At 46.6% G+C, this 25,256-nt stretch overlaps 1 protein-coding gene across 1 annotated transcript in view; it reads left to right on the forward strand.

Annotated features, from left to right (window-relative positions):
• The window catches only part of LRP1B (LDL receptor related protein 1B), a 642,156-nt gene that overhangs the window by 394,421 nt on the left and 222,479 nt on the right, over positions 1-25,256 (forward strand). The window contains exons 13-21 of the mRNA XM_054173601.1: positions 1,237-1,417; positions 3,900-4,119; positions 6,232-6,421; positions 12,743-12,865; positions 15,745-15,885; positions 19,139-19,264; positions 21,865-21,981; positions 23,666-23,746; positions 24,914-25,081. Of these exons, the coding sequence (XP_054029576.1) occupies positions 1,237-1,417; positions 3,900-4,119; positions 6,232-6,421; positions 12,743-12,865; positions 15,745-15,885; positions 19,139-19,264; positions 21,865-21,981; positions 23,666-23,746; positions 24,914-25,081 (1,347 nt within the window). The remainder of the gene's footprint in view (positions 1-1,236; positions 1,418-3,899; positions 4,120-6,231; positions 6,422-12,742; positions 12,866-15,744; positions 15,886-19,138; positions 19,265-21,864; positions 21,982-23,665; positions 23,747-24,913; positions 25,082-25,256) is intronic.

The raw sequence follows: 25,256 nt of genomic DNA on the forward strand, positions 1-25,256 counted from the left end.
ATTTGTGACTGACTTAGTGAATTTAAGTCTATTTTCTTATGCTAAGAGGGTTTTGTTGATACTTTGGTGGCTTCCTTGGTCTCTCTGTAATAACTTTTGGACCTTCAGTATGGTTTCAAGTTCGTTAGAGGTCTGTGTAGGCTGGGAGAGAATAACTGGAAGTTCTCCATATCTCATTCCATGCACTTGGACTTTGAGCCCTTTCTGAAAGAAAAGGGGAAGGGTGTGATGGAAGAGAAGAAATGGAAAGCCTTTTGGAGAACTTGTGCTTTGAGTTGAGGAGCTGGCATCATGTATGAGGGGAGAGATCTCAGTGTTTACAGGGTGCTGGGTAAGCTTGGAGGAAAACTTGTTGCTTGGGGAATCATTGTGCTGTTTCTCAGGTGGAGAAACCTCTGTGCTCTATGCCATGAACATTGTTGACTCCTTTTGCTTGTGGATGGAGCCCTGCCAATGTCACACTCAGGAGCCCACTGGCACTCCCAGGGGTACTGTTGCTCTTAGCTTGTGTGTTGCTTGCTGTGTGAATATTCTACTCACATGCTTAGCTGTGGAGAACAACTCAGGCTGCTGTGATGTTCTTGCTCATGTGTTTTGTAGACAAAGGGGCAATGGAACAAGCATAAACTGAATGCTCAATTTGCTTCCTTTTTTATAAGAATGAAACTTATGATTTGAGTTCCATATCATCTGTGATCCTGTGAGTAAAAGCAAGACAATGTAGAGTACTGGAGCTGATCCTGGAGGCTGTTATCTTTCTTTAGGGCTAAAATTAAGCAGGGTTTTATTAATTAGCAATTTGCCTATGCAAAAATTTGCCAGCTGCAGTGAACATGTGGAAGCCTATGGTTTAATGCACAAGCTTTGTGGGCAGCCTTTGTCTGTTGTAGTGTGTTTATAGCAGAGACCGATTCTGACACACAGCAAACACAGTTCAGATTCAAGGAAATAATCTCATGCAGCTATCTGGACCATATATTGGGGTTTGTTTCTGCTAATCATGGAATCATAGAATTGTTTGAGTTGTAAAAGATCTTTGAGAGCATCAAGGCCAACTCTCAGCCTAACACCACCATGGCTGTCAAACCATGTCCCAGAGTTTCACGGCTGTTGTCGTCCCCAGGGCTGGTGTCTGCACCACCTCCCTGGGCAGCCTCTTCCAATGCCTGAGTGGACAATGTGAGAACATCAACATGCAAGGTTATTGTCTTACTCCTGTCTTCTTTCACTCAACAGATCTTGACAATGTGGAAGGCATAGCAGTGGACTGGATTGGAAATAATCTTTATTGGACGAACGACGGCCACAGGAAGACGATTGCTGTAGCCAGGCTGGAAAAAGCTGCTCAGAGCAGAAAAACTCTCTTGGAGGGAGACATGTCCCACCCTAGAGGAATTGTTGTTGATCCTGTCAATGGGTATGAAGTAGACTCACTTGTGTGTGTGTGCATGATTGTGCTGTAGCATAACCATGGGGTGGAGTTTTGCTTGGGATGGGGTTAGTAGAGTCCTGTAGTAGTCTGCGGTTCTCCAGTAGCAGTGCAGCTGTCCTCACTTCTTGCCTGGAGCCCTGGGAGGAATGTGCATGCCCAGACTCTTTGGAGCTTGTGTTCATCTGAATGACTTTCACTTTCTTCTCAAACAGGTCCATCAGACCTGTATGTATTTTTAATGCTAAGTGATCTTTATCATGCTCTTTGTAAGTCTTAATTTCTGGAGGCAATGATACCCGCATCCCTGTCCGCACTGGTTTACAAAGCTAAATGAGACAGGTACTTTTTGTGACTCACTGGCTTAATTGATTGTGAAAGGCTTCATAACAAAAAGAACATTCTATTAGTGGAGTATAGCTTGGGTTTACCCTAAAATTTCACTGCTGCATCTCTTCAGGGAGTTGTCACTGGAGATTGATGAAGGCAGGCAGGTAATTCTAGTGTGGCTGGATTGATGGCTGCTTTCCTACTCCTGGAATGTATTTACACTATCAATTCTGCACTTTTGAGCTTGTCCTTTGAGGAATGGAAGTGACTGTAGGAAAGGCTGGAATTAATTAATGTCAGATAGTAGGGATGTAAAATCAAGACTAAAATCATAGCCATGCCCTACAATCCCTTCACTTGAATTTTCCAGCTCGGTAAATGACTGGCAGAGGAAAGAGTGTATGAAGATATATTGTCTGAAAAGGCCTCCTGCATAAACCACTTGTCTGATAAAATAGCATGGTTGTGATTCTCATGGAAGTTTTTCCTGAGGGACAGCACTTATTGTGCCATCCTAATTATGGTTAGAAAACGACAGCCTTGATCTAAGTGATGTGGAAGCACCAACTGATTTGGGGAGGCAATTAAAGCAGATCAATGTAAGTGTCTGTTACTGCTGCCATGTTTTAGGTCATGACATGGTAACCAGAGTAAGTGCAGACAAAACAAAACTTAATGGAGAAAAGCCCTGTTGAGGAGTCATGGAAAGATCTGCCAAACATTTTGACTTCCAGTAAAATAAATACCCTGCTGACCTGCATCTCTGCCTGAGCTGCAGGGCACAGGCAGGTAGTGCAACTCCGTGATGAAACCTGGGGCTGTTGGAGTCAAGCCTGCCATGAAGGCTTTAAGCCCCAAGAAGCAGAAGTTGCTTGGTGTTCTTAGCAAATATGCACCAAACCATGGCAGGAACCCAACCCAGCCTTCTGGTGGCTGGCTTGGAACAGACAAGAAAGAAACAACAACAGCAGCAACAAGAAATCCCCAAGCAAGCAAGCAACCCAGTGCATTGCCATGGCCAGAAACATCTGTCACAAGGATTATTTTTTACACATTTCTTTCCCAATTTCTTGTGTAAAAAACCCCAGACTGGGCAAATTTATTTTTACACATTAAAGTGTAGTTGAATACAATTTTACTGAGTATATGTCATAGAATCACAGAAGGGCTTAGGTTGGAAGGGACCTTAGAGTCTGCTCCAGCGTCCCTGCCACGGGCAGCAAAGCTGTTACTTTTTTCACTTCACTGTTTCATTCCTTTGTAAATTTAGAATTAAAAGTCCAGGACTTTGTTCTTCACAGTACAGAGAGAAGGTCTGTACAATGAAGGTCAGTACAGTACACAGCACAGACACAGGACCAGAAGTGGGTTAGGGTCATAAGAAGTTATTTCAGAGAAGCAGAACTGGTGAAATCAAAGGTGAGGCAGATAAACACTAGTTAAGTGGTGACAGCTTTAACAGGTAGCATCCAATTTAGATCAGTGTGTTGGCTTTCCTCTCTTTGTGGGAATTGAAATCCCAGCTTTGACCTGAAAATTGCCTACTGTCGATGTTTTCAGCATACTGATGTCATTATGTCATGATCTGAGGTGCTGCTTATTTGCTTCATAAAATGGCTCAGGTTGGAAGGGAGCTCAGAGCTCATCTCCTCCAGCCTCCCCACCATGCCCAGGGACACCTCTCAACTACACTCAGCTGCTCAAGGCCTCATCCAGCCTGGCCTGCAACACCCCCAGGCAGGAGGCAGCCACAGCCTCCCTGGGCAGCCTGGGCCAGAGTCTCAGCACCCTCTGCTGAACAACTTCTTCCTCAGCTCCACTCTAACCCTGCTCTGCCTCAGCTTCAAACCATTCCCCTTTGTCCTATTGCTGGATACCCTTATGAAAAGTCTTTCTCCAGCCTTCCTGTAGGATCCTTTCAGTCATTGAAGGCAGCTCTGAGGTCTCCTTGGAGCCTTCTGGTTACATTTGAGCAGCACCTAGTAGCCAGGGGAAGCAAACAGTTGTAGAAATAGCAGTGGAAAGAACCATGCAGACGTTAGAATCACTGGCTTGTGCCTATCCTGTGTGATAAAACAGTGACAGTGTGATTCACATGATTAAGACGGTACCTGAATGCTGCCTTTGTCTCATGTCATAGCTGGATGTATTGGACAGACTGGGAAGAAGATGAAATAGATGACAGTGTGGGGAGAATTGAGAAGGCATGGATGGATGGCTACAGCCGGCAGATCTTCGTGACATCAAAGATGCTGTGGCCAAACGGTTTAACTCTGGACTCTCAGGCCGACGTGCTGTACTGGTGTGATGCCTATTATGATCACATTGAAAGGATATTCCTGAATGGAACTGACAGAAAGGTAAGGGAGGGTTTCACTGTGTTATGGTAAAAATCCTTCTCCAGCTGTCGAAAGCCTGCGCAGCCCTGCCGTGTGGGCCCGCTGAAACAAGCAGCCGGCTGCGGGAGGCTGGGATCTGGCCTCCGGTGGCCGTCTTGACACACACAGGCTGATCCAGCTGGGGGGGTTCATTATTCTTCTTCATTTTGAACTCTGCTGTTTTATTTCTCATGTGACAATAAGTTAGGTTCTGATTGAGCCACAAAGAGCTTTTCAGTAGGAGAAAACAAACCACCTTGTGGCTTCTGCCGGAGAGAGGCTTTTGTTTAACTTCAGTGGATCAGCTGCTTTTGATGAATCTCTGTGCCCTGCTTGAGCTTTTGTGGTCATATGCAGTGTTGAGTGAAAAGTGGAGAGGCATTGGTTTAGTTGTTACTAATGGCTGTACTGCCTCCCTTGTGGAATCATAGAATTGTTCTGCTTGGAAAAGACCTCCCAAGATCCTAATATCCAATTTAAACCTCCCCTGGCACAACTCGGGGCTGTTTCATTCTATTAATTCTTCCCTGGGTTAAGAGACCTACACCCCACCCACCTCACCCCAGCCTCCTTTCAGGGAGCTGTAGAGAGTAATGAGCTCTCCCCTTGACCTCCTTTTCTCCACGCTGCACAACCCCACTTCCCTCAGCCACTCTTCAGAAGAATTGTTCTCCAGACCCTACACCAGCATCATTGCCCTTTCCTTGACCTGCTCCATCCCCTCAATGTCTGCCTTGCACTGAGAGGCCCCCAGCTGAACCCAGTATAGGAGGTGCAGCCTTACCATGTTGAATACAGGTGGACAATTACCTCTGTAGTCCTGCTGGCCACACTGTTCTGATCCAGGCCAGGATGCTGTTGGCCTTCTTGGCCACCTGCATACACTTCTGGCTCACGTTCAGCTGGCTGTTGACCAGCACCACCAGGTCTTTTTCTGCTGGGCAGCTTTCCAGCCACTCTGCCCCAAGCCTGTAGTGCTGCATGAGTAGCTGTGACCCAAGTGCACTTGTTCTTGTTGAACCTCATCCCATTGCCCTCAGCCTGTGGATCCAGCCTGGTCAAGCAAGGAACCCAGCCAGCAGAGGATGCCTGGAACTTAGTCATTACAAAGTGCAGCTGTTATGATAAACTGCAAAGGCTCTCAAAAGTAGCTGAGTTAATTCTGCAGTTTGTCTTTTTAATTACTAATTACTGCTGTTTACAGGATGGGAAGTTTAGGCTTGTTAAAGGTGGTTTTGTGTTCTGTATGGACTGAAAACCTTTCAAACTGGTCCTCTCTATCAGACAGCTCTTGTTAGTGGCAGTTGCTGTTCCACTGAGGGACTCCTGAGACTGGAGGTACAGCACATATCACAGCTCTAGCACATATTTGTGGCCAATAAAATGAACACAAGGTTTGGAGGGTGTTTGTAGCTTCATGTATGAGTTAATAAACCAGAAGTAGAAGGAGCATGGATGAGAGATTGTCTTATTTGGGGAACATTCTGTAGCAGCTTTTTGTTCAGAGCTTCTTGATGGGTTTCTGGTTCTCTGTTGGGTTGGGGAGGATTGGGGAGGGTTGGGGGTTAGGGAGGGCTGGGGGTTGGGGGTTTGCTGGTTGGGGTTTTTGCCTAGGGGGATTTTTTTGTTATTGGTTTGGGATTATTTTCTTGTTTGTTTGTTTGCTTCAAGTTATCACAAACTGGAAAGGGAGGTCACAGAAATAAAGGAGCAATCTCTGTGTGTACTTCACACTTCAACAAACCCAAGCAACTCATACATACTATTCTTAACTTCAAAGGAAGCAGATCTCTGATTTCCTGAACAGATATAAATGAAGAAGCTTGCTTCCTTGCTAGGGAAGGAGGTAGATGTTTACTCAGCTTCATGACTGCATGGTTGCCTACTTTCCTCCAGATTTTGGAAGTCAGCTGTTGATGCTGGTGCACACAATGGCCTTGCACCCTTGATGTCTCCTGATTTTGTTGCATTAAGTCCTGATATTTGGGTGCAGCACTTGCCTCAATTTTCGTTTCCCATTTTATTTTCTCTGCTAAGAAAATGTAACCATGGTTTCGACCTTGCTAATGCTCCCCTGTCACTCATTAACTGCAGGTGGTCTACAGTGGGAAAGATTTGAATCACCCCTTTGGACTATCACATCATGGGAATTACATTTACTGGACAGACTACATGAATGGGTCCATTTTCCAGCTGGATCTGGTGACAAGGAATGTGACACTGTTAAGGAGTGAGAGACCACCTTTGTTTGGCCTCCAGATTTATGATCCACGTAAACAGCAAGGTATTTATCACCTGAGAATTCTCCAAAGAGCTCTTCTGAAAGGGTCTCTTCCCTTGCTGTGTCTCCAAGTGTTTTGAGGGGACTAGATGACCAGCAATGGGATATGAACAGGTCTCATGGCATGAGGAAGATGCTTTCCAGTGTTTCAGTCCATTGTTGTTGCAGTTGATTATCTCACCCTTACTGAAATTGCTGAGGGCTGGAGCTCCTCTCCTATGGAAACAAACTGAGAGAGCTGGGACTGTTCAGTCTGGAGAAGAGAAGGCTCCAAGGAGACCTTATTGTGGCCTTCCAGTGTCTGAAGGGGGCTACAAGAAAGCTGGGGAGGGACTTCTGAGGGTGTCAGGGAGAGATAGGACTGGGGGAAATGGAGCCAAACTAGAAATGGGTAGATTCAGACTGAGTGTGAGGAAGAAGTTGTTCCCCATGAGGGTGGTGAGAGACTGGCACAGGCTGCCCAGGGAGGTGGTGGAAGCCTCATCCCTGGAGGTGTTTGCAGCCAGGCTGGATGTGGCTGTGAGCAACCTGCTGCAGTGTGAGGTGTCCCTGGCCATGGCAGGGGGGTTGGAACTGGCTGATGCTTGAGGTCCCTGCCAGCCCTGGCAATTCTGTGATTCTGTGCTAGGAGTACAGCAGCCTGAAATTCTCTCTGTTTACACTGCCTTCAGTGCCGTTTTTCTCGCTTGTCAAAGGGATAGTGTGGAGGTACAGAACAGATAACACACACACTGCCTAATAGACTTAAAACATATTATTGCATTTACCTTTTTTTAAATAAGGTCATAGATCCTGCCTGTCCTTTTCCGTTTGCAATTTTCTCCCCCATCTTTGTCTACATCAGCACTTCAGGACTTAATCTCCTGAACGTATGCAGTGCTCTTACACACAACCCAAGTGACCTTTGAGAGCAGTGAAAAAATCCATAGTTTTTGCTGCTTACATCAGTAGAGAAATGAGATAAAGGCCATGGGCTTGCTCAGAAGGTGTTTAGAAAAGGCAATTGCTGCTATTCAGATAAACTTACAAATGTATTTCTCTGCAGAAAAGTTTGAAGCACGTTGCCTGCCTGCAGCGTTCAGCTGAGTAGCTGCATGTCTGCTCCCTTGAATGGAAAGGTTCTGGTTAGTGCCTGCCACTGGACATCAGCCTCAGCATCAGCAGTTAGTACAAATGCAATACTGCTTAAAAGGTGACCAGATTAAATAGTAATATCAGGAGATCACATTGATCTCTACAGATCATCATCTGGGCTTGTTCATGTTGGAATGGGCTGCTCCAGGAGGTGGTGGAGTCACCCTCCCTGGAAGTGTTTAAAACAAGACTGGATGAGGCACCTGGTGCCATGGTTTAGTTGATTAGGTGGTGTTGGGTGATAGGTTGGACTTGATGATCTCAAAGGTCTTTTCCAACCAGGTTAATTCTGTGTTCTGTGTCCTAGAGAAGAGAAGACTCCAGGGGGACCTTAGACCTGCCTTCAAATACCTGAAGGGGTCCTTCAGGAAGGCTGCAGAGAGACTTTTCCTGAGGGTGTCTAGAGACAGGCCAAGGGGGAATGGTTTGAAGCTGAGGCAGAGCAGGGTTAGAGTGGAGCTGAGGAAGAAGTTGTTCAGCAGGAGGGTGCTCCACCGCCTCCCTGGGCAGCACATTCCAATCTCTCTTTCTGTAAAGTCTTCCCTTTCCTGCTGTTTTCTTATGTCCAGCTCCTTTAGGGAAATCCTTGGGACTAATACGTGGTTATGGAGTGCTGAGGTCCAAACAACCAACTTGTGATTTGCTTTATGAGTATGGAGGCAGTGCTGAAAGCTTCTTCTTTCTGTTATTCTAACCCTAAGCTTTCACTTCAGTCTGAACCAGAGCACATGTAGTACTGTGCTATGTCAAGGTCATTGCAGCAGTGAGTCTTTTATGCCGGATGGTTTTCAGGGGGTGTTTGACTCCCAAAGTCATGCAAAACCATGGTGTGTTTGGGATTTACTTCTTCTTTTTCAGTTGGTTTTAAGTTGGGTGTGTTGTGGGGTTTTTAACAGCAAAATTTGCCCCTAATCTCTCCTCAGGTTGGTGAAATTTCAGAATGCTTTCAGCTGTGTCTAAGGGGGGATGTGGTGATTGCTTTAAAACCTTGCTACTTCCACTGCTTTGCTCAGTGCTCAGAAAGCATCTTTGCCTGCAGAGAACAGGGAAATTTATAGCTGAATGCAGTAGCTATTAGCTTCCAAAGAAGCTAACACCAGAGGCAGAGGACTAAAGTATTGCCTCTTAGACATTTTTAGCTGAATGAGCTTAAATCTTGAGGAAGGGACTTTGGCTCATTAATGCCTTCTTCGAAACTGCAACTGGAGTTTTGTGATGGAGCTGCAGCTTTTAGGCTCTTCCCTTTCCCTCGTGCTCAGCGAGGTGGATCTTGCATTTTCCCCAAAGGGGGCACAAGCATTTCCTTTAAACAAAGTCAAGCTGCAGTTTTGTCTCCTTTGTTTTTTATTCTGTGTGTGTGTTTGTGTCTGGCTGCTGAAAGAGCAAGAGCCAGGCTGAATCATGGGGTGCAGAGAAAGCCTTTAGTAGTTCATTTTATGGTGTGAGTTATTTTATAGCTTCTGCCTGCATGCCTTACAAAATTTGTCTCTGGCATTTTGAGGTTGCTGGTTTGGTGCTGCTGTTTCTGTCACTGTCTACACAAGCAGAAACCATTCCCATTCACTGTGACCTAGCTGAATTGAGAGTGGCAGTTTTCTTTGGAGGTCCTTTACAGCATGCTCATCTGTGCCAATCCTTCTTTGCTTAGTAGCAACATGAAGCTCTCTAGGTGCCTCCTTAAGAGGAGGTGTTTGTCACAGTCTCTGGATCTCATCAGGCAGGGTCCTTTTCTTGCTTCTGGAGATTAGAGGTCATCTTACTTCCTTTGGCTTGGTCTTTGGATCTCTCCACACTGAGAATACCTTAGAAAATGGGGAGTTGGAGAGAAGCAAAGTAGTCATAGGAGGTGGATTTACAGTCAGCATATGAACCTGTCAAGGCCTGCAGGTGTTTCCATGGCTATGAAAGGGCCAAGTGCTAGTCATATCCAAGGGAGAAGTTCTTCAGCAGGAGGCTGCTGAGACTCTGGCCCAGGCTGCCCAGGGAGGCTGTGGCTGCCTCCTGCCTGGGGGTGCTGCAGGCCAGGCTGGATGAGGCCTTGAGCAGCTGAGTGTAGTTGAGAGGCGTCCCTGTGATTCTCTGGATTCTTGTGTGAGTCCATTGGCAGCACATAAAATAACCTCTTTTGAAATCAGCTTGGTTTTTAACTCCTCAGATTGTAAGGAAGAGCTGCTTGAGCCCCAGGCTGCCTCTCTTCACATGTGTACTCTGATCCTAAAAGCAGCCTTCCACAGCTTCAACAGCACTTGAGGTTAGGTCTGTGGGAAGGTGCAAACATAAACGAATGCTCAAGAAAACAGCAATGCAATTGCTAAGCAGCAAGGAGGGCTTCAGGGTGGCCTTTAAATGAGAAGATTAAACAAATGTATATGGCTGTATGGTTGCTGTCTGGTTGCTTTGTTTGTCTGAGGATGATGACTGAGATGAGAGTGCTTCTCAGCCCGCTGGCATAATTTTATAGCAATTTAAAGTGGAACCAGCCTAATCTGATCACACACAAGTGGCAGGGCAGCAGCTGATTTGAAAGCTGGAAAACAAAATAATACTACTAGTAATGTAACTTTGGAAATGATAATGAAATGTTGGAATATTTTAAGAACACCCATACAAAGTAGCTGTGATGAGCACTAGGTAAGGAAGTTTTAGTTCATAACTACTTGTTAACTGAATGAGTTCCACAGCTTAGTGAAGAGTTTGGCCATGGTACTCTGCTCCAGGAGGCATTTTAGCCTAGCAGTCTCTTCAGCAAGACTGGGGCTTTGCACCTTCAGGCTGGCATGGCTGTAAAGCTCACTTTAGAAACCTTTCTAGTCTAGGATCTTATGCTTTACCTCTTGGCACCTGCATTTCCCTTGTCATCATCCTCTCTTTTATCACTTCCTTAGCATCTAACCCACCATGCTCTACTTTGTCATGCCAATTAGGAGGTCAAGTAGGAACGTTTCATCTTCAAGCCAGACCAGCTGACTTTGATCTAGTGCTCTGGTTTGGATTTTATTTATTTTAAGCATGCATTTGGCTTCAGAATCATCATGGGTTTTCAAAGTGTTGTCTATATTTGTCTTCAACAGTCTTTTCATTCCATAGCCTCATTTTCTGGCAGTGATCTGACAATCTCCTGCGTGTTGCCTAATTAAATCACTGCCAGTTTCCTAGCCTCGTGCTCTGTAACTTTGGATTCCCTTTTGAAGGTTATATTTTTGGGTTGTTCATTTTGACAGCTCCTGATACCTTCTGATGGCACTGGTGTTCTCTGATGTGCATAATGGGTGGCCCTGGAAAGGTGGAGAGAGTTTGAGGGCTACTTTTTCTGAGGTGGTATAGCTGAGTGTTCCCAAGGCTTAGATGCAAACACCTCTCTTACTCTTTTGATGTTCTGTGGATGTTATTTGGGTGTTGGTGAGCACAGATGCAAAAAAAGGAGCTGTTTGGGGATTTTTTTTTACTTTTTGTAGACTATTTTAAGTCAGAGTCTGAAACATGAACTCATCATCCAGTAGAGTGTTTTAAGTGGCCAGTCTCAGTTGGGACTACTCTAATTGTGATCCAGCCCTCACACTTTGTAGAGACTTCCAGTTTGCCCTGTTAGTTTGCCCTGTTAGTTTGCCCTGTTTATGCAGCTGTGTTCCTGCCATCTGCCTCACACCCTGCCCCATGCAAGTACAAGTACCAGCAGCTTCCCATGGCTGCCTGTATTGATTACTTAACACACAATTCTTTGACTTCTTAGTGAGGGCTTAATGCACTGTGGGTACATTTTCTTGTACAAAGCAGTGGGTCAGGGCTAGATAATTCACAATCTGTCCTGTGAAACTGAGCTGTATCTTAAAATCTGAGAATCATCAGAACTTTGGTTATTTGCTGGTTATCTGATACTCATGTGATGGTTTGAAAATGTTTCCCTGTGGATACAGATGTGGCTCTGCCAGAACAGTTTAATGCCTGTGTTTACAGCTGCCTCTAGGACAACTTCATCTTTTATGTTTTCTACAAGAAAAGGAAAGTGGCAGGGCTTGAGGAGAGGGAATTGTGGGGAGGCTGCTTAATCCAGAAGCTCAATGAATGTTCTGTACACCTAGAAAGGAGGAGTTGGGGAAGGAACATCCGCTTTTCACTAGCACAGAAAGATGATGAAATAGTTTCCATGTGACATTTCAGCAGATGTGAAGTTTTGTGCTCTCCTGATCCTAGTCAGTTACCATTGATTCCATAAAGCTGAGCAGCACAACATCACAACTGGCCTTCCACTGGGCAGCACATAAAGGGACAGAAGCTGTGAATTGGCTCCAGGCTTTGGCTGTGACCTGGCTTGAGGTGGAGAGCATCAGATATAACTTGGGATTCTGAGCATCCAGGTAGATTTTCCCTCTTCCAGCCTCAAAACTTGCAGTCTTTAGGCATCAGCACTTAAAAATTAATTGCACTTTGATCCTGAGAAGTGACTGTCTGCAGTGCATCCCTAAGCAAATATGACCAGGGTTAGCAAAACAAACTCTAACATTTCCTTCAGCGGGCTTCAGTTTGAAGTCTGCTTGCCTAAGGAATGGGGGAGAGAGGTGCAGCAGTCCCTGGTAGAAGATCAAAGCACCTGACAGCTGTCAGTATCTTCATGTGAGCAGCAGACAGCTGAAAGCAGACAGCTTTCAGGGAGAAATAAAAGCCATGGAAAGAAGGGAGGGAAACAGCAGATGTGCTCAGAAGAGAGTAGAGGAATATCTGCTTTGTGTTCTGTCCGCCATAGATCTCGTTGTCCTTTTAATGGCCACTTCCTTTCTCTTTTTCCCTTGCTCTGCATTTGCAGTCACGTCGTTTGAACGCACGCAGATGCCGACGCGCCAGGACGTTCCCTTCTGTACTGTTTAGTTTCTCCTGTGTGTAGCTGTGTCACAATAAATGTCTTCTTGTATCACCCTCATGAAAAAATAACAAATCAAGGATGTAGAATATTGTGATCTGATGGCAGCGTTGTTGTGGGGTTTATTCTTGCAGGTTATTGCAACTTGTAACTGAAATTGTTTAACTACTGTCACCTGTGGTAACCACACTCTGAGAACAATGTGTCCCTGCAATGAGAGGGGAAAGTAATGGTAAAAAGCAATTGTGTGCTGATGTACTGGAAAAGTACTGCTCTAGTTGTGGCTGTCAGTTTGAAAGTAGCCTCTTTGATTGTTTTCTATTTCATTTTCCCAGGTGATAATGCCTGTCGTGTCAACAACGGAGGCTGCAGCACGCTTTGTTTAGCCATTCCTGGAGGCAGAGTTTGTGCCTGTGCTGATAACCAGCTTCTGGAGGAAAACAGAACAACCTGCACGAGTAAGAGCTGAGGGGAATGAACACCTGAGCTGCTGCTGCTGCTGCTGGTTGAGGGATTGGATCAAATCTGCAAATGAAACAAGACACTGAACTCTGCTACTGGCTTCTTTTTGTGTGTGCTGCTATAAGACACAAAAAAATAGGCCTTAAATAAAGGTTCCAAGTGAAGCCAGTGCAGTAAATAGGATAAAGATGTTTCCATGAGTACAATGTGTGTGTATATATATAAAGTATATATATCTACATTAATGGAATAGAATATAGATATAGATAGAATATCTATAGAATATCTATTCTATCTATCTAGATAGAATATAATATATAGAGAGATATATAGATATAGCTATATAGAGATAGATTATTTATATAGATAGAATATAATATAGAGATATATACATATAGTTCTATTAATGTATAGAAACATATATACTTGTGTATATATATACTTTTGTATATATACTTAATGTATTCATTGATACACACAAGTGTGTATATATATAAGTATATGTATATACATACAAGTATCTATATAAAAGTATACATATACATAAGTGTATATATACACACATAAATATATGTAAATATATATAGTATATATATAGTAGTATATATATACACAATATGTATACCTTATGTATTTGAATACTTAATATATTAAGTATTATATATATATTTAATATTGGATGAAAAAAAGGTATTGGAAAGTCAGAATATGAAAAAGCATTTAGAGATCTCATGGACCTTAAACCCCAAACCATCCAAATACCAGGAATGCCAGCCATGATTTTCTGCAACTATTATATTAAACCCACATGGGCTGGTTTCAGCTTATCTCAGTACATGAAGGGGGCCTACAGGGACTTTTGATAAGGGCTTGTTGTGATAGGATAAGGTGCAATGGCTCTGAGCTGAGTGAGGGGAAATTGAGTCTGGAGACCTAGGAGGGTGGTGAGACACTGGCACAGGTTGCCCAGGGAGGCTGTGGATGTTCTCTCCCTGGAGGTGTTCAAGGCCAGGCTGGATGAGGCCTTGAGCAACCTGGGCTGGTTGGAGGTGTCCCTGCCCATGGCAGGGGGCTGGAACTGAATGATCTTAAGGTCCCTTCCAACCCAACCCATTCTCTAACTCTATAGTATGGACTAAGCATCTTAAACTGAAGATAGCTGGGAAATGTTCTTGCTGAAGCTGCCCATGGAACGTATCCAGCAGATAGATTTTTCTACCAAGTAGCTCCTCACACACATAGTGCTATTCTTTTGCTAAGTACTATTATTTTTTTGCATCTCTTCCTTAAAACACCAACTGAAAAGTGGTGTTAATAATGAAATGGGTGACTGTAATAATTATGATTTTAAAAGCTCCAGTAGCACAGGTGCTTTGCAGATGTTTAGCCCTTGTCTTTGTAGCTTAGCCAAAATCATCTTCTTTTTCTGTTTTCTCTGTTTGCCTTTTTGTTTTCAATCTCATTGCTCTGTTTCCTGGACTGCTACGTGTGAGACTTTACAGAGGTCTCCAGCAGAAAGCCTACAAAGACAAGCAGAGCATAAGGATTAATTCATAGCATGCTGACCACTATTGAGCCTGCAGTTACCTCCTGTGTGCCCCAAGGGCATGGGTGGCAGAGCCATCCCTGTTGCGACAGGGAAGTGTTTCACTTTTTAGCAGGTGCAGTTCTCCCTGGTAAGATGGAGTGTAAGCAGCAGGAAGAAAGGTTAGACACTTCCAGATCTGAACTGAGCAGGTTTCCAGCTCTTCCCCAGCACACTTCATTGCCCAGCTCCTCCCAAGGGCTGTGCCGATCCTCCCAGGGTCATGTCAGGTATCTGCATGTGAAGCACCCTGAGCCTCATGCCGGGAGCTGTACCTGTCTGGTTTATCAATAAGCTGGTAGCTTGCTGCTTCCCTCTGCCTCAGCAGAATTTGATCCTCTCTTAGCCGAGTCTGTGCCACTGTGTAATGCAGGGCTTGGAGCTGTTGCTGGGATACAAGAATCAGCTTCTCAGTAATCATTTCCTAGCCCTTTAACATGCATCAGAATTCCCTCTGTGTCGGTAAGGATATTTCCTGTTCACCTTTGACTGGTGGCAACATTCTAACCTGGTGTTTTTCACACTCTCATCTAAGCACCAATATGGAAAACAAAACAGTGTGAGTGCTCTTCTGAGTCCTTCCCTTTCTTACCAAGGTATTTATTTCTTCACCCATACACTCAGCTCTGCTTGCTGCTGCGGGCTCCAGCTGGAATCACCTCACACGTGAGGCCACACCTCGAGTGCTGTGTCCAGGTTTGGGCAGCTCAATACAAGAGAGATGTGGAGGTGCTGGAGCCAGGGCAGAGGAGGGCAAGGAAGCTGTGAAAGGTCTGGAGAACAAATCTGATGAGGAGCAACTGAAGGAGCTGGGGGTGGTTAGTGTGGATAAGAGGAGGCTGAGAGGAGACCTCATTGCTCTCTACACCTACCTGAAAGGAGGTTGTGGAGAGGTTGCTGCTGGTCTCTTCTCCCATGTAATTAGTGACAGAACAAGAGGGAATGGCCTCAAGCTGCCACTCAGAAGGTTTAGACTGGACATGAAGGAAGCATTTTTTCAGGGCAAGAGTGGTCAGGGAGGTGTTGGAGTCCCCAAGCCTGGCTGTGTTTCAAGGTGGTTTGGCTGTGGTGCTTGGGGCTATGGGTGAGGGGTGAGCCTTGTAGAGCAGGGTTCTGGGTTGGACTTGGTGATCCTGAGGCTCTTTTCCAACCTGAATGGTTCTGTGTGGTTCTACACCAGTGTTCTGGAGAGCATTGATGAGAATGGAGGTTTCTTTTCATGCAGAGGTAGTTTTGCTGTCTGTATGTCTCAGGCTGACAGAGATGTGCTTGTTGGGTGTTTTCTCCTAGTTCAACCCGGAGAGGTGGTGCCCCAGCTGTGCAAGGCTGAGCAGTTCCAGTGCCACAACAAGCGCTGCATCCAGGCTCGCTGGCGCTGCGACGGGGACGACGACTGCCTGGATGGCAGCGACGAGCGGGCTGAGATCTGCGGTACGTGTGCCCTGCCCTTGCTGCTCACAGCCCCTTGCTCGGTGGGAGAAGTGGTGTGCTGGGTTGACAGTTCAACCCCCCAACACAAAATCACCAGACCAGCTCAGTTACATGAAGCTGTATTTGCAAGCACAGCTCCAGTCTGAAATATGGAAGCAGTGAGTATGTACAAAACACACAATATTGGTCTGTATGTACAATTTATAAACAAGACAAGGACCCCCCTGGGCAAACCAGGGGGCTACCAACAGCTTCCCCCTCCCTGCTCCCTTCTCTCTCCCCTGTACACAGGAAGAAAGGAGAAAAAGCAGAGGGTGAGGGTGACGGAGCCCTGGAGCAGGCTGCCCAGAGAGGTTGTGGAGTCTCCTGCTCTGGAGACTTTCCAACCCCCCCTGGATGTGTTCCCATGTGGACTACCCTAAGTGAACCTGCTCTGGCAGGGGGATTAGACTGGGTGGTCTCTTGAGGTCCCTTCTAATGTGCTGTGATACCCAGCCACAGCAAAGCAATGCAGCCAATGCCAGCAAAGCCAGCAGAAGCCAGAAGCTCGTACTGCTGGAGTGAAGGAGTTTGGGTACAACACTCACTCGTATGTCAGCTATCTGATCATTTAGACCTTATCCTTCTTTTCCTTTTTGCCCCCAGTGGTGATTTATTTACATTCTACTACTTCTAATTCAAGATCTGTGGAAAATTTTCAAGGCACAGCCTAAAACTACCACAAGTGGGGAGGAGAATAGCTCTGAGGGCAGTGGAACAAAAGCAATCATCCTTAAATCATTACTTTTCTTGCATATCATAGCAGTAGCTCTTTCCAAGGGCGCTCCTGCAGTCATTCATACTGCAGTACCAGAGCAGTCACCTTTGGTTTCCACACAGTCGTTTCTGATTCTTTAAGTGTTGGTATTTGTCACTTTGTTTCCCACTGTTGCACCTGTTTACATGGGTCACTGGGTAATTCAGGTTGGAGCTGGCCTCGGAATACCACCGCTAGCCCAACCTTCACCAAGCCAAGGCCAGCTTCAGCTCAGCCTCTAGCAAAGTGATGGAGCAATCAGTCCTGGAAACCATTTCCAAAGACATGAAGGACAGGGAAGTGATTGAGAGTGCTCAGCATGGGTTTGTGAAGGGGAAGTCACGCTCAGGCAGCCTCAAAGCCTTGCTCAGCTCAGCTAACAATGACAGGGAGAAGGAAAATCTTTCGGGAGGGTTGGCTTGAATCTCGTTTACGTGAGGGTAGCATAGCCCAACTCATTGATCAAGGCTGGGAATCCTCTGGGGATTTATACAGATAAAAAATGGAACTTAATGTGGTCCCAGAGCTCTGAGAGATAGTTTGTTGATCAGTGTGGTGACATTAATCTCTGTTCCCCCACTGCCAGAGTAACTTCAGTAGCTCTTCTGTGGTCTGAAATAATTCAATTGTAGAACAGAATGCACCCACACCTTAGTACACATACAGCAACCAAAACACAGCTAGCATGCAGAACACAGTCCATGTCTAGTAATGAAGTCAGATTTAAAACACAAAAGCCTACAGTTTTAAGCTGTGTTCCCTAGGTAATAACAGTTTGGTGCTCCAGTCACACTGCCAAGTAAACCCCGGCAGCATTATCAGACCTGGAACACTTTTCTGCTCAGATTGCTCATCTTTGCTTCCAGTGTTCTTGCACCCTCCACACACAGCACTCAGGAAGGGTTCATGTGCTCTTGATATCACACTCACTCTCAGTTGTCTTCAATGGAAAGGTCAAAGATAAAAACTACTGAAATGTCAAGGATAAGCCTCAAGACATCTTTCCATTTGAAATACTGCTCGTTTCCAGATGTATGCTAAACTTTCAAACTCTGCATGGAGGAGTAGGTGGAAAAGAGATTCAGATTATTTTTAACACAGCATTTCAAACTCTGCATGGTTTACTGCCCTGCTGTAGATCAAGATTTGCAAGGTCTGTTAAGTACAAGACCTTGGAGTGCTGGTGGGCAGCAAGTTCTGCATGGGACAGCAAAGTGCCCTTGGGGCCAAGAGAGCCAAAGGGATCCTGGGGTGCAGCAAGAAAAGTGTGGCCAGCAGGGCTAGGGAGGTTCTGCTCCCCCTCTGCTCTGCCCTGCTGAGACCACAGCTGCAATCCTGTGTCCAGTTCTGGGCTCCTCAAGTCAAGAGAGACAGAGACCTGCTGGAGACAGTCCAATGGAATAGCTGCAAGGTTGACCAGGGGACTTGAACATCTCTGCTGTGAAGAAACACTGAGAGCCCTGGGGCTGTTCAGGCTGGAGAGGAGAAGGCTGAGAGGGGATCTGATCAATGCCTATCAATAGCTGAGGGGTGGGGGTCAGGATGAAGGTGCCAGGCTCTGTTTGGTGGTGCCCAGGGACAGCACAAGGAACAGCAGGGACAAGCTGGACCCCAGGAGGTTGCACCTGAGCATGAGGAGACACTTGTGTATGGTGAGGGTGGCAGAGGCCTGGAGCAGGCTGCCCAGAGAGGTTGTGGAGTCTCCTGCTCTGGAGACTTTCCAACCCCCCCTGGATGTGTTCCTGTGTGCCCTGCCCTGGGTGCTGCTACTGTGGCAGGGGGGTTGGGCTGGATGACCTCTGGAGGTTCTTTCCAACCCCTACCATTCTGTGATGCCATGGTGGTTAGTAGCATAAAAGCAGCAGCAGCAGCAGCACATACACACAGCCCAGCTGCAAGAGCAGGCCAATGGTATTTACAACATCCTCTGCATTCAGCCTTCATCCCTTCCACATTCAGGAGGTCTCTTGTTCACTCTTGAATCCCAGGCTGGGTTTTTTTGGTCAGTTTTACACTGTTGCATATTTCACTTCCTGACACCTACAATTTCATGGTAAGTAAAGCAGAGATCTGGCTGTGGCCACCGACAGTGCAGTGCATCACGTTGGAAGTGTTTTATAACCTGCCCAAGCCCCTGCTCACTGCAGTGTGATGTTTTGAATATGCACTTAGCAGCTTGGACCTGCTCATGTAGTGGTTAGCAGAAGGGGGTCTCCATTTCCACCCTGGTGCGACAGGAGGGTCTTTGCTCTCCCTTGTTAAGTTCATGAGTGAGGTATTGCAGGGCATTGTAAGTGTGGCTGCTTTGCTGAACGATTTCTGCATCACAATGGCAGTGTCTGCAGGATCACCGTGTGAGCTGCATCAGCAGGGAATGCCACTCCAGGTATTCCTTTCAGCTTGTTTTCTGGAGAACAAGCCTTTTATTTGTTTCTCTAATTGTTTTTCTCTCCCCAGTCAATCACAGCTGTCCTGATGACCAGTTCAAGTGCCAGAATAATCGCTGCATTCCCAAGAGGTGGCTTTGTGATGGAACCAACGACTGTGGCAGCAATGAAGACGAATCAAACAAAACCTGTGCAGGTAAAAATCTAACTTGACTGTGCACAAGTTCTGTAGACAGTTCAGGACTGCTGGGAACAGAACCAGTCTGCTACTAGTAACCTGATTGTTCCAGGTTTTGCTGCCACTGAGGCTGAGATACAAATTGTATTTTCCTTAGTCCCTCCACCTGAGTGTACTCTCCAAAGTACTTCAGCACTTAATCTGCCCATATGGCTTAACTGCCAAAGCACTGCTTAGGTACAGACTTGTGGTGTGTTGAAAATTGCCCCCAACATTGACTTTGCCAGCCCAGCCCAGCTGGGAGCAAAGGGAAGCTGTGTGTACAAGCAAAGCTGCAGTCTGCAATGGAATGCAATGGACATGTACCAAACACACAGGATTGACAACTATTTACAGCTATTTACAGTTGATAAACAGCACAAGAACCCCCCCAGCCAAAAACCTGGGGAGCTGCTAATAGCTTCCCACTCCCTGCCCTGCTCCTTACCCCCCTGGACACAAGAGGACAAGAGAAAAGAGCAGAGAGGGTTTTGTTAGACTTAGCCAAACCAGTGCAGCCAAGGTCAGCAGAAGCCAGCAGAAGCACAAAGTTGGTGTTTCCCAGAGTGAAGCACCCAAAAGAGAGAAAGATTACCCAGGTAATGCTTATGGTGGATGTGGAAACATTTTAAAGGTACAGCCTGAAACTGCCTCAAGACCCAACCCTGCTCAGTCGTCTTTAGCCGTGGGGATGTTGTTTGTTCCAGGCTGTGATGAAAGCCACCTCACTAGCAAGCTTTCTTTTATGCTGGCAGTCATAATTAGTTGTTCAGTTTCCCCTTGGTACCTGGAAAATGTTTTCATTTGTAGTTATTAATTGTGGAGAGGACTTTAAAGGAAATACCAAGATGAGGATTGTTTACTGACTCACTGCAGGAACTCCTGGAGCTGCCCTTTGCTTGTGTGGAAGTGATGCTTGGTGCTTGTCAGCTGAGTACACTAAACAGCCATTAAGTGCCTGCTTTACAAAATAGAAGGCATCAGGAAGCTGATGACTCTCCCCAGCTGAAATGCAGTGACAGGCAGCATGCATAGTGTATGAAAATATTCCCTGAACTCATTGTCCTTGATTGAAATTTCCATATGGATAATAACTGGATCTGGCTGCTACTTGTGGATTTGGCTACAGTCACTCCAGCACAAGTGCAAACCTGTGGCATCCCTGTCACCTCTGCCATGTTATTGTGGACTGCAGCACATCTTGATCTCCAAGTGTTTGCTTGCAGCATGACTCTGATTTGAAGACCTTTTAATTTTTAGGGGGTTGAATTCTGTCTTTCTTTTTCCTTTTGTCCCTACAGTGGCAAACACAACTCATGTTTAACAAACCCTAAACTCTCTGATCTATTTTGAACTTACATTCTGCTATTATGTTTTGGGCTATTGCTATGAGGAAAAAGGAAAGTGGCAGTTGAGAATATCAGATGCAGAAGGGTTCTGTGGGTTAGTGAGGTTTCTGATGGAACAGATCACAGGATGTTAGGGGTAGGAAGGGACCTCTGGAGATCAACGAGTCCAACCCCCTGCCAGAGCAAGGCCACAGGATCCAGCACAGGTCACACAGGAACACATCCAGACAGGGCTGGAAAGGCTCCAGAGAAGGAGACTCCACAACCTCTCTGGGCAGCCTGCTCCAGGGCTCTGTGACCCTCACAGTGCAGAAGTTCCTCCTCATGTTGAGTTGGAACCTCCTGTGCTGGAGTTTATATCCATTGCCCCTTGTCCTGTCACAGGGTGCAGATGAGCAGAGCCTGTCCCCTGCCTCCTGACCCCCAGCCCTCAGATATTGATGGGCATTGATTAAATCCCCTCCCAGTCTTGTCTTCTCCAGAGCTCAGTTAAGGGTTTGCAGACTGTGCAATCCATGCAGGTGGACTTTAAAGGTTGAACTTGGAACCAAAATCTGCATTGCTGTCACTGGGGTCATAGTGCTGGTCTCCTCTTTTGAGTAAACAAAATGGTTAGGTAACCTCAGCTTTAGGTGGAGGATTCTTATTGCACTGTTACTGTCCATCAGCTTTCCAAGCAGACTGCAGAGCATGGTTTCTCTTGGTGAGCTGTTGTTCTTCAGGACAGGCATTGTGCATCCTGCAGTGGCACGTTTGCAAAGGCAGAGGTTCTCAGGGCAGTGAGCCCAGGCACATCACACCCCTGCCAGGCTGCCATTTCCCGTGCAAATCTGGATTCCACCACATCATTCTCTTTGCTGTGAAGTGCAAGCTGGTAATGCTCCAGCTGTAAGTGAGACAGCTCCATGCCTTGATGTTTGTTTACTTAGACTCCAGGCCTCATGTTGTTTCTGCCAAGCAATGCCCTTCTACCACCTGCTTTGCATAACTGCAAATAAAACTTCCTTTTCTCCTGTGTTGAGCACTGAAAGCTCTGCATTGAAAGGCTGAGCACAGGCTTCACTTTGCTCTGAAATCAAAGGAGTGATCCTTAGTCAGGTCAGGTACAAGGTGCAGCAGGCCAGGAGATGGTGCCTTCAAGACCTGCAGCTACTGGATACAGCCCTGCACCAGGAGACCTGACAGCTGTAGTGCATTTCCCTGGCACTGTGGGATGTCTTCTCTCGACAGCAAGAACGTGTCAGGCTGAGCAGTTCTCCTGCGGCAACGGGCGCTGCATTCCGGCCTCCTGGCTGTGCGACAGGGAGGATGACTGTGGAGATCAGACTGATGAAATGACATCCTGTGGTAAGCACATTTCTTCTGGGGGGAGGGGGGAACCACAGCAATCCTTCTATCAAAAGTGAAGTACACAAGGATCTCCTCCACAGGAAAGAAAAGCAGTGATGGAGCCTTTCCTGGGAACTGTTAAGTATTGCTTCTGAAATGTCTTCGATGGATAAATCAGCCCAGAGCTTGGGCTGAGCTTTCTGGCACGGAGTTTCTAACTGTGGCACCTGATAGCCAGCTCAGACAGCTTACAAGTTTTTTCTAATTGACATCATTGAATGGTTTAGGTTGGAAGGGACCTGGAAGCTCATCCACTTCCAACCCCCTGCCATGGGCAGGGACGCCTCCCACCAGCCCAGGTTGCTCAAGGTCTCATCCAGCCTGGCCTTGAACACCTCCAGGGAGGAGGCATCCACGACCCTCCTGGGCAACCTGTGCCAATGTCTCACCTCCCTCACTGGAAAGAATTTCTTCCTAATTTCCAGTCTCAATCTGCCCTTCTCAAGCTTCAATCCATTCCCTCTCATCCTGTCACTGCAAGCCCTTGTCAAAAGTCCCTTCCTGGCTTCCTTGTAGCCCCTTGAGGTACTGGAAGGTTGATCTAAGGTCTCTCTGGAGCCTTGTTATCTCCAAGCTGAACACCCTCAGCTCTCTCAGCCTCTCCCCACAGCAGAGGTGTTCTAGCCCACTGATCATCTTTGTGGCCTCCAACAATTTGATGTCCTTCCCATTATCAAACACCATCACTCTCCAAAACTGGCCTCTGTCTCATCTCTTTTGGTTTAAGTCTGAGCAGGAGGCTATTTTGATGCTTTATTCTGCAGGGTAAATGACTCTTTCTTGGTTATATCTTGAGAGAGCATCAGCAGCTCTGCTAACTGCTGCTTCACTGAGATAACTGAAAGGAGAGCCATACTCTCATCAGCTTCTTCCAGACAGTTAAGGTTTTCATAAGCCACATTGCTGCCTTCATCTGTCTGGCAGGTCCCAGGTAACTGCTGGGAGTTTGAGAGCGGCAGGGTCGATGAACTGTTGGTAATGTTGCATCAGGGCCTTCCCTCTTTCCAGGGTAGCAGTTGTGGTATCATTTGACTCACTACAATGAATTAGTCAGGGTGCCACAATATGATGAGGTACAGTTCTGAAATGGCTTAGTGTTTTCAAGAAGGAATGTGGGCTGATTATGTATGGGCATCAGTCATGTAAGCAAACAAACCAACCCAAAGTCTGCTTGGTAGGATGCTTACTCTTTTGTTTCTCTCTGAACTGATTTAGATCTTGATCCATTTTTGCAAATACCTCTTCTTGCTTAAGCAAAGAAGAACCTCTTCAGAGGAGTAAACACGTGGGCAATGTGGTTTGTGCCAGACCTCAAGGTGGAATTGATTGTGCATATTAGCATGAATGGTGGCAGTGAGAGCCCTGAACTGATGGGAATGCAGGACCATGTTATATGGCACAGAATCATGCATTTCAGTGCTGCCTGCAGAGGAGAGGTAGGGGTTGGACTTGTGCCTACAGCTAAGAGCTTTTGTTTCCTGTCCTTAGGGCATCTCACCTTTTCTTCTCTCCAGGTTAAGTATCTGCCAGGTGCAAATGTTTGGTGCACTGCACTTGTGTAATCTATGCACATAGGACGGTGGGAGGCTACTGCTACAGAGGACCTTGCATTAAATGGTTTTCTTTTTGAACACTTTGACAGAATTCCCAACGTGTGAGCCTCTGACTCAATTTATATGCACGAACGGGAGGTGCATTAGCAGCAAGTGGCTCTGTGACTCAGGCAAGTATCAAACCTTCTCTGTCGGAAGCAAATACACTGGGAAGCACACCGGCATTGCTTTGCTACTCAGCCTTTCCTTCTGAGCCTGCTGCTGCCACCTTGGCTTCCTAATGGCCAGAGAGCAAATACAGCATGCTCTAATTACTGTCCTGATCTAGGAACCAGCACAGGATGATCAGGAGCAGGTCACACAGAATACATCCAGGTGGGGTTGGAAAGGCTCCAGAGCAGGAGACTCCACAGCCTCTCTGGGCAGCCTGCTCCAGGGCTCAGCACCCTCACAGGGAAAAAGGTTTCCCTCCTGTTCCTGTGGCACCTCCTCTGCTCCAGCTTGCCCCCAGTGCCCCTTGTGCTGTCCTTGGACAGCCCTGAGCAGAGCCTGGCTCCAGCCCTGCACATCTTGATCCCCAGCACTGAGGGCAGCCCTCAGGCTCCTCTGCTCCCAGCCCCAGCTGCCTCAGCCTGTGCTCACAGGGAGATGTTGCACTGCCTGCAGCAGCTCTGTGGCTCTGTGCTGGACTCTCTCAAGCAGTTCCCTGAGGTCCTTCTTGAGCTGAGGGGCCCAGACCTGGACACAATATTCCAGCTGTGGCCTCAGCAGGGCAGAGCAGAGGGGCAGGAGAACCTCTCTGGACCTATTCACCATAGCCCTTCTGATCCACCCCAGTCTGCCCGTGGCCTTCTTGGCCACAAGAGCACATTGCTGGCTCAGAGGCATCACCAGGACCCCCAGGTCCTTTTCCCCAGAGCTGCTCTGACAGATCAGCCCCCACCTGTACTGGTCTCTGGGGTTATTCTTTCCCAAATTCAAGACTTAAGCAAGAGTGAGTAAGTGTAAGGGGGAAGACTGTCCCAAATTACACAGAGTCACAGAATGTTAGGGGCTGGAAGGGACCTCCAGAGCTCATCCAGTCCAGCTCCCTGCCAGAGCAGCACCACCCAGGGCAGGGCACCCAGGAATGCATTCAGGAGGGGAGAGTTCTCCTGGTAAATCAGAGTTACCAAGTTGGTGTCATGAAAATATGTCGTCACCACATGCCTGTGGGCAATAAACACAGCATCTCACTGACTGCCTTTTGGTTTGCCTATTGGAAATGACATTTTTCTCTCCATATCTTCTGTTGGAACTTACCCATTTGCAGTCATTTTCCCAATTGCTCTCTGCAGATGATGACTGTGGTGATGGCAGTGATGAGCTGGGCTGCATTCACTCCTGTTCTGCTGATCAGTTCAGGTGTTCCAACGGCAGATGTATCCCAGGCCACTGGGCCTGTGATGGTGACAATGACTGTGGAGATTTCAGTGATGAAACCAAAACAAACTGCAGCAAGGAAGGTCAGTTGGGCTGGCTTGGGTTGATTTGTCCTTTTTGGTTATTTGGTTTATCCCTTCTCACCACTCAACTACTTAAAAACCCAAAGAGCACTTTGTTATAGCATGGAGGATCTGATCTCAGTCCATGGAGTAAGAGAAATGCTTTGGACCTTAGCAATGTCTGGGAGGGAAAATG

The sequence above is a fragment of the Dryobates pubescens genome, chromosome 2 (assembly GCF_014839835.1).
Source record: "Dryobates pubescens isolate bDryPub1 chromosome 2, bDryPub1.pri, whole genome shotgun sequence".
NCBI lineage: Eukaryota > Metazoa > Chordata > Aves > Piciformes > Picidae > Dryobates > Dryobates pubescens.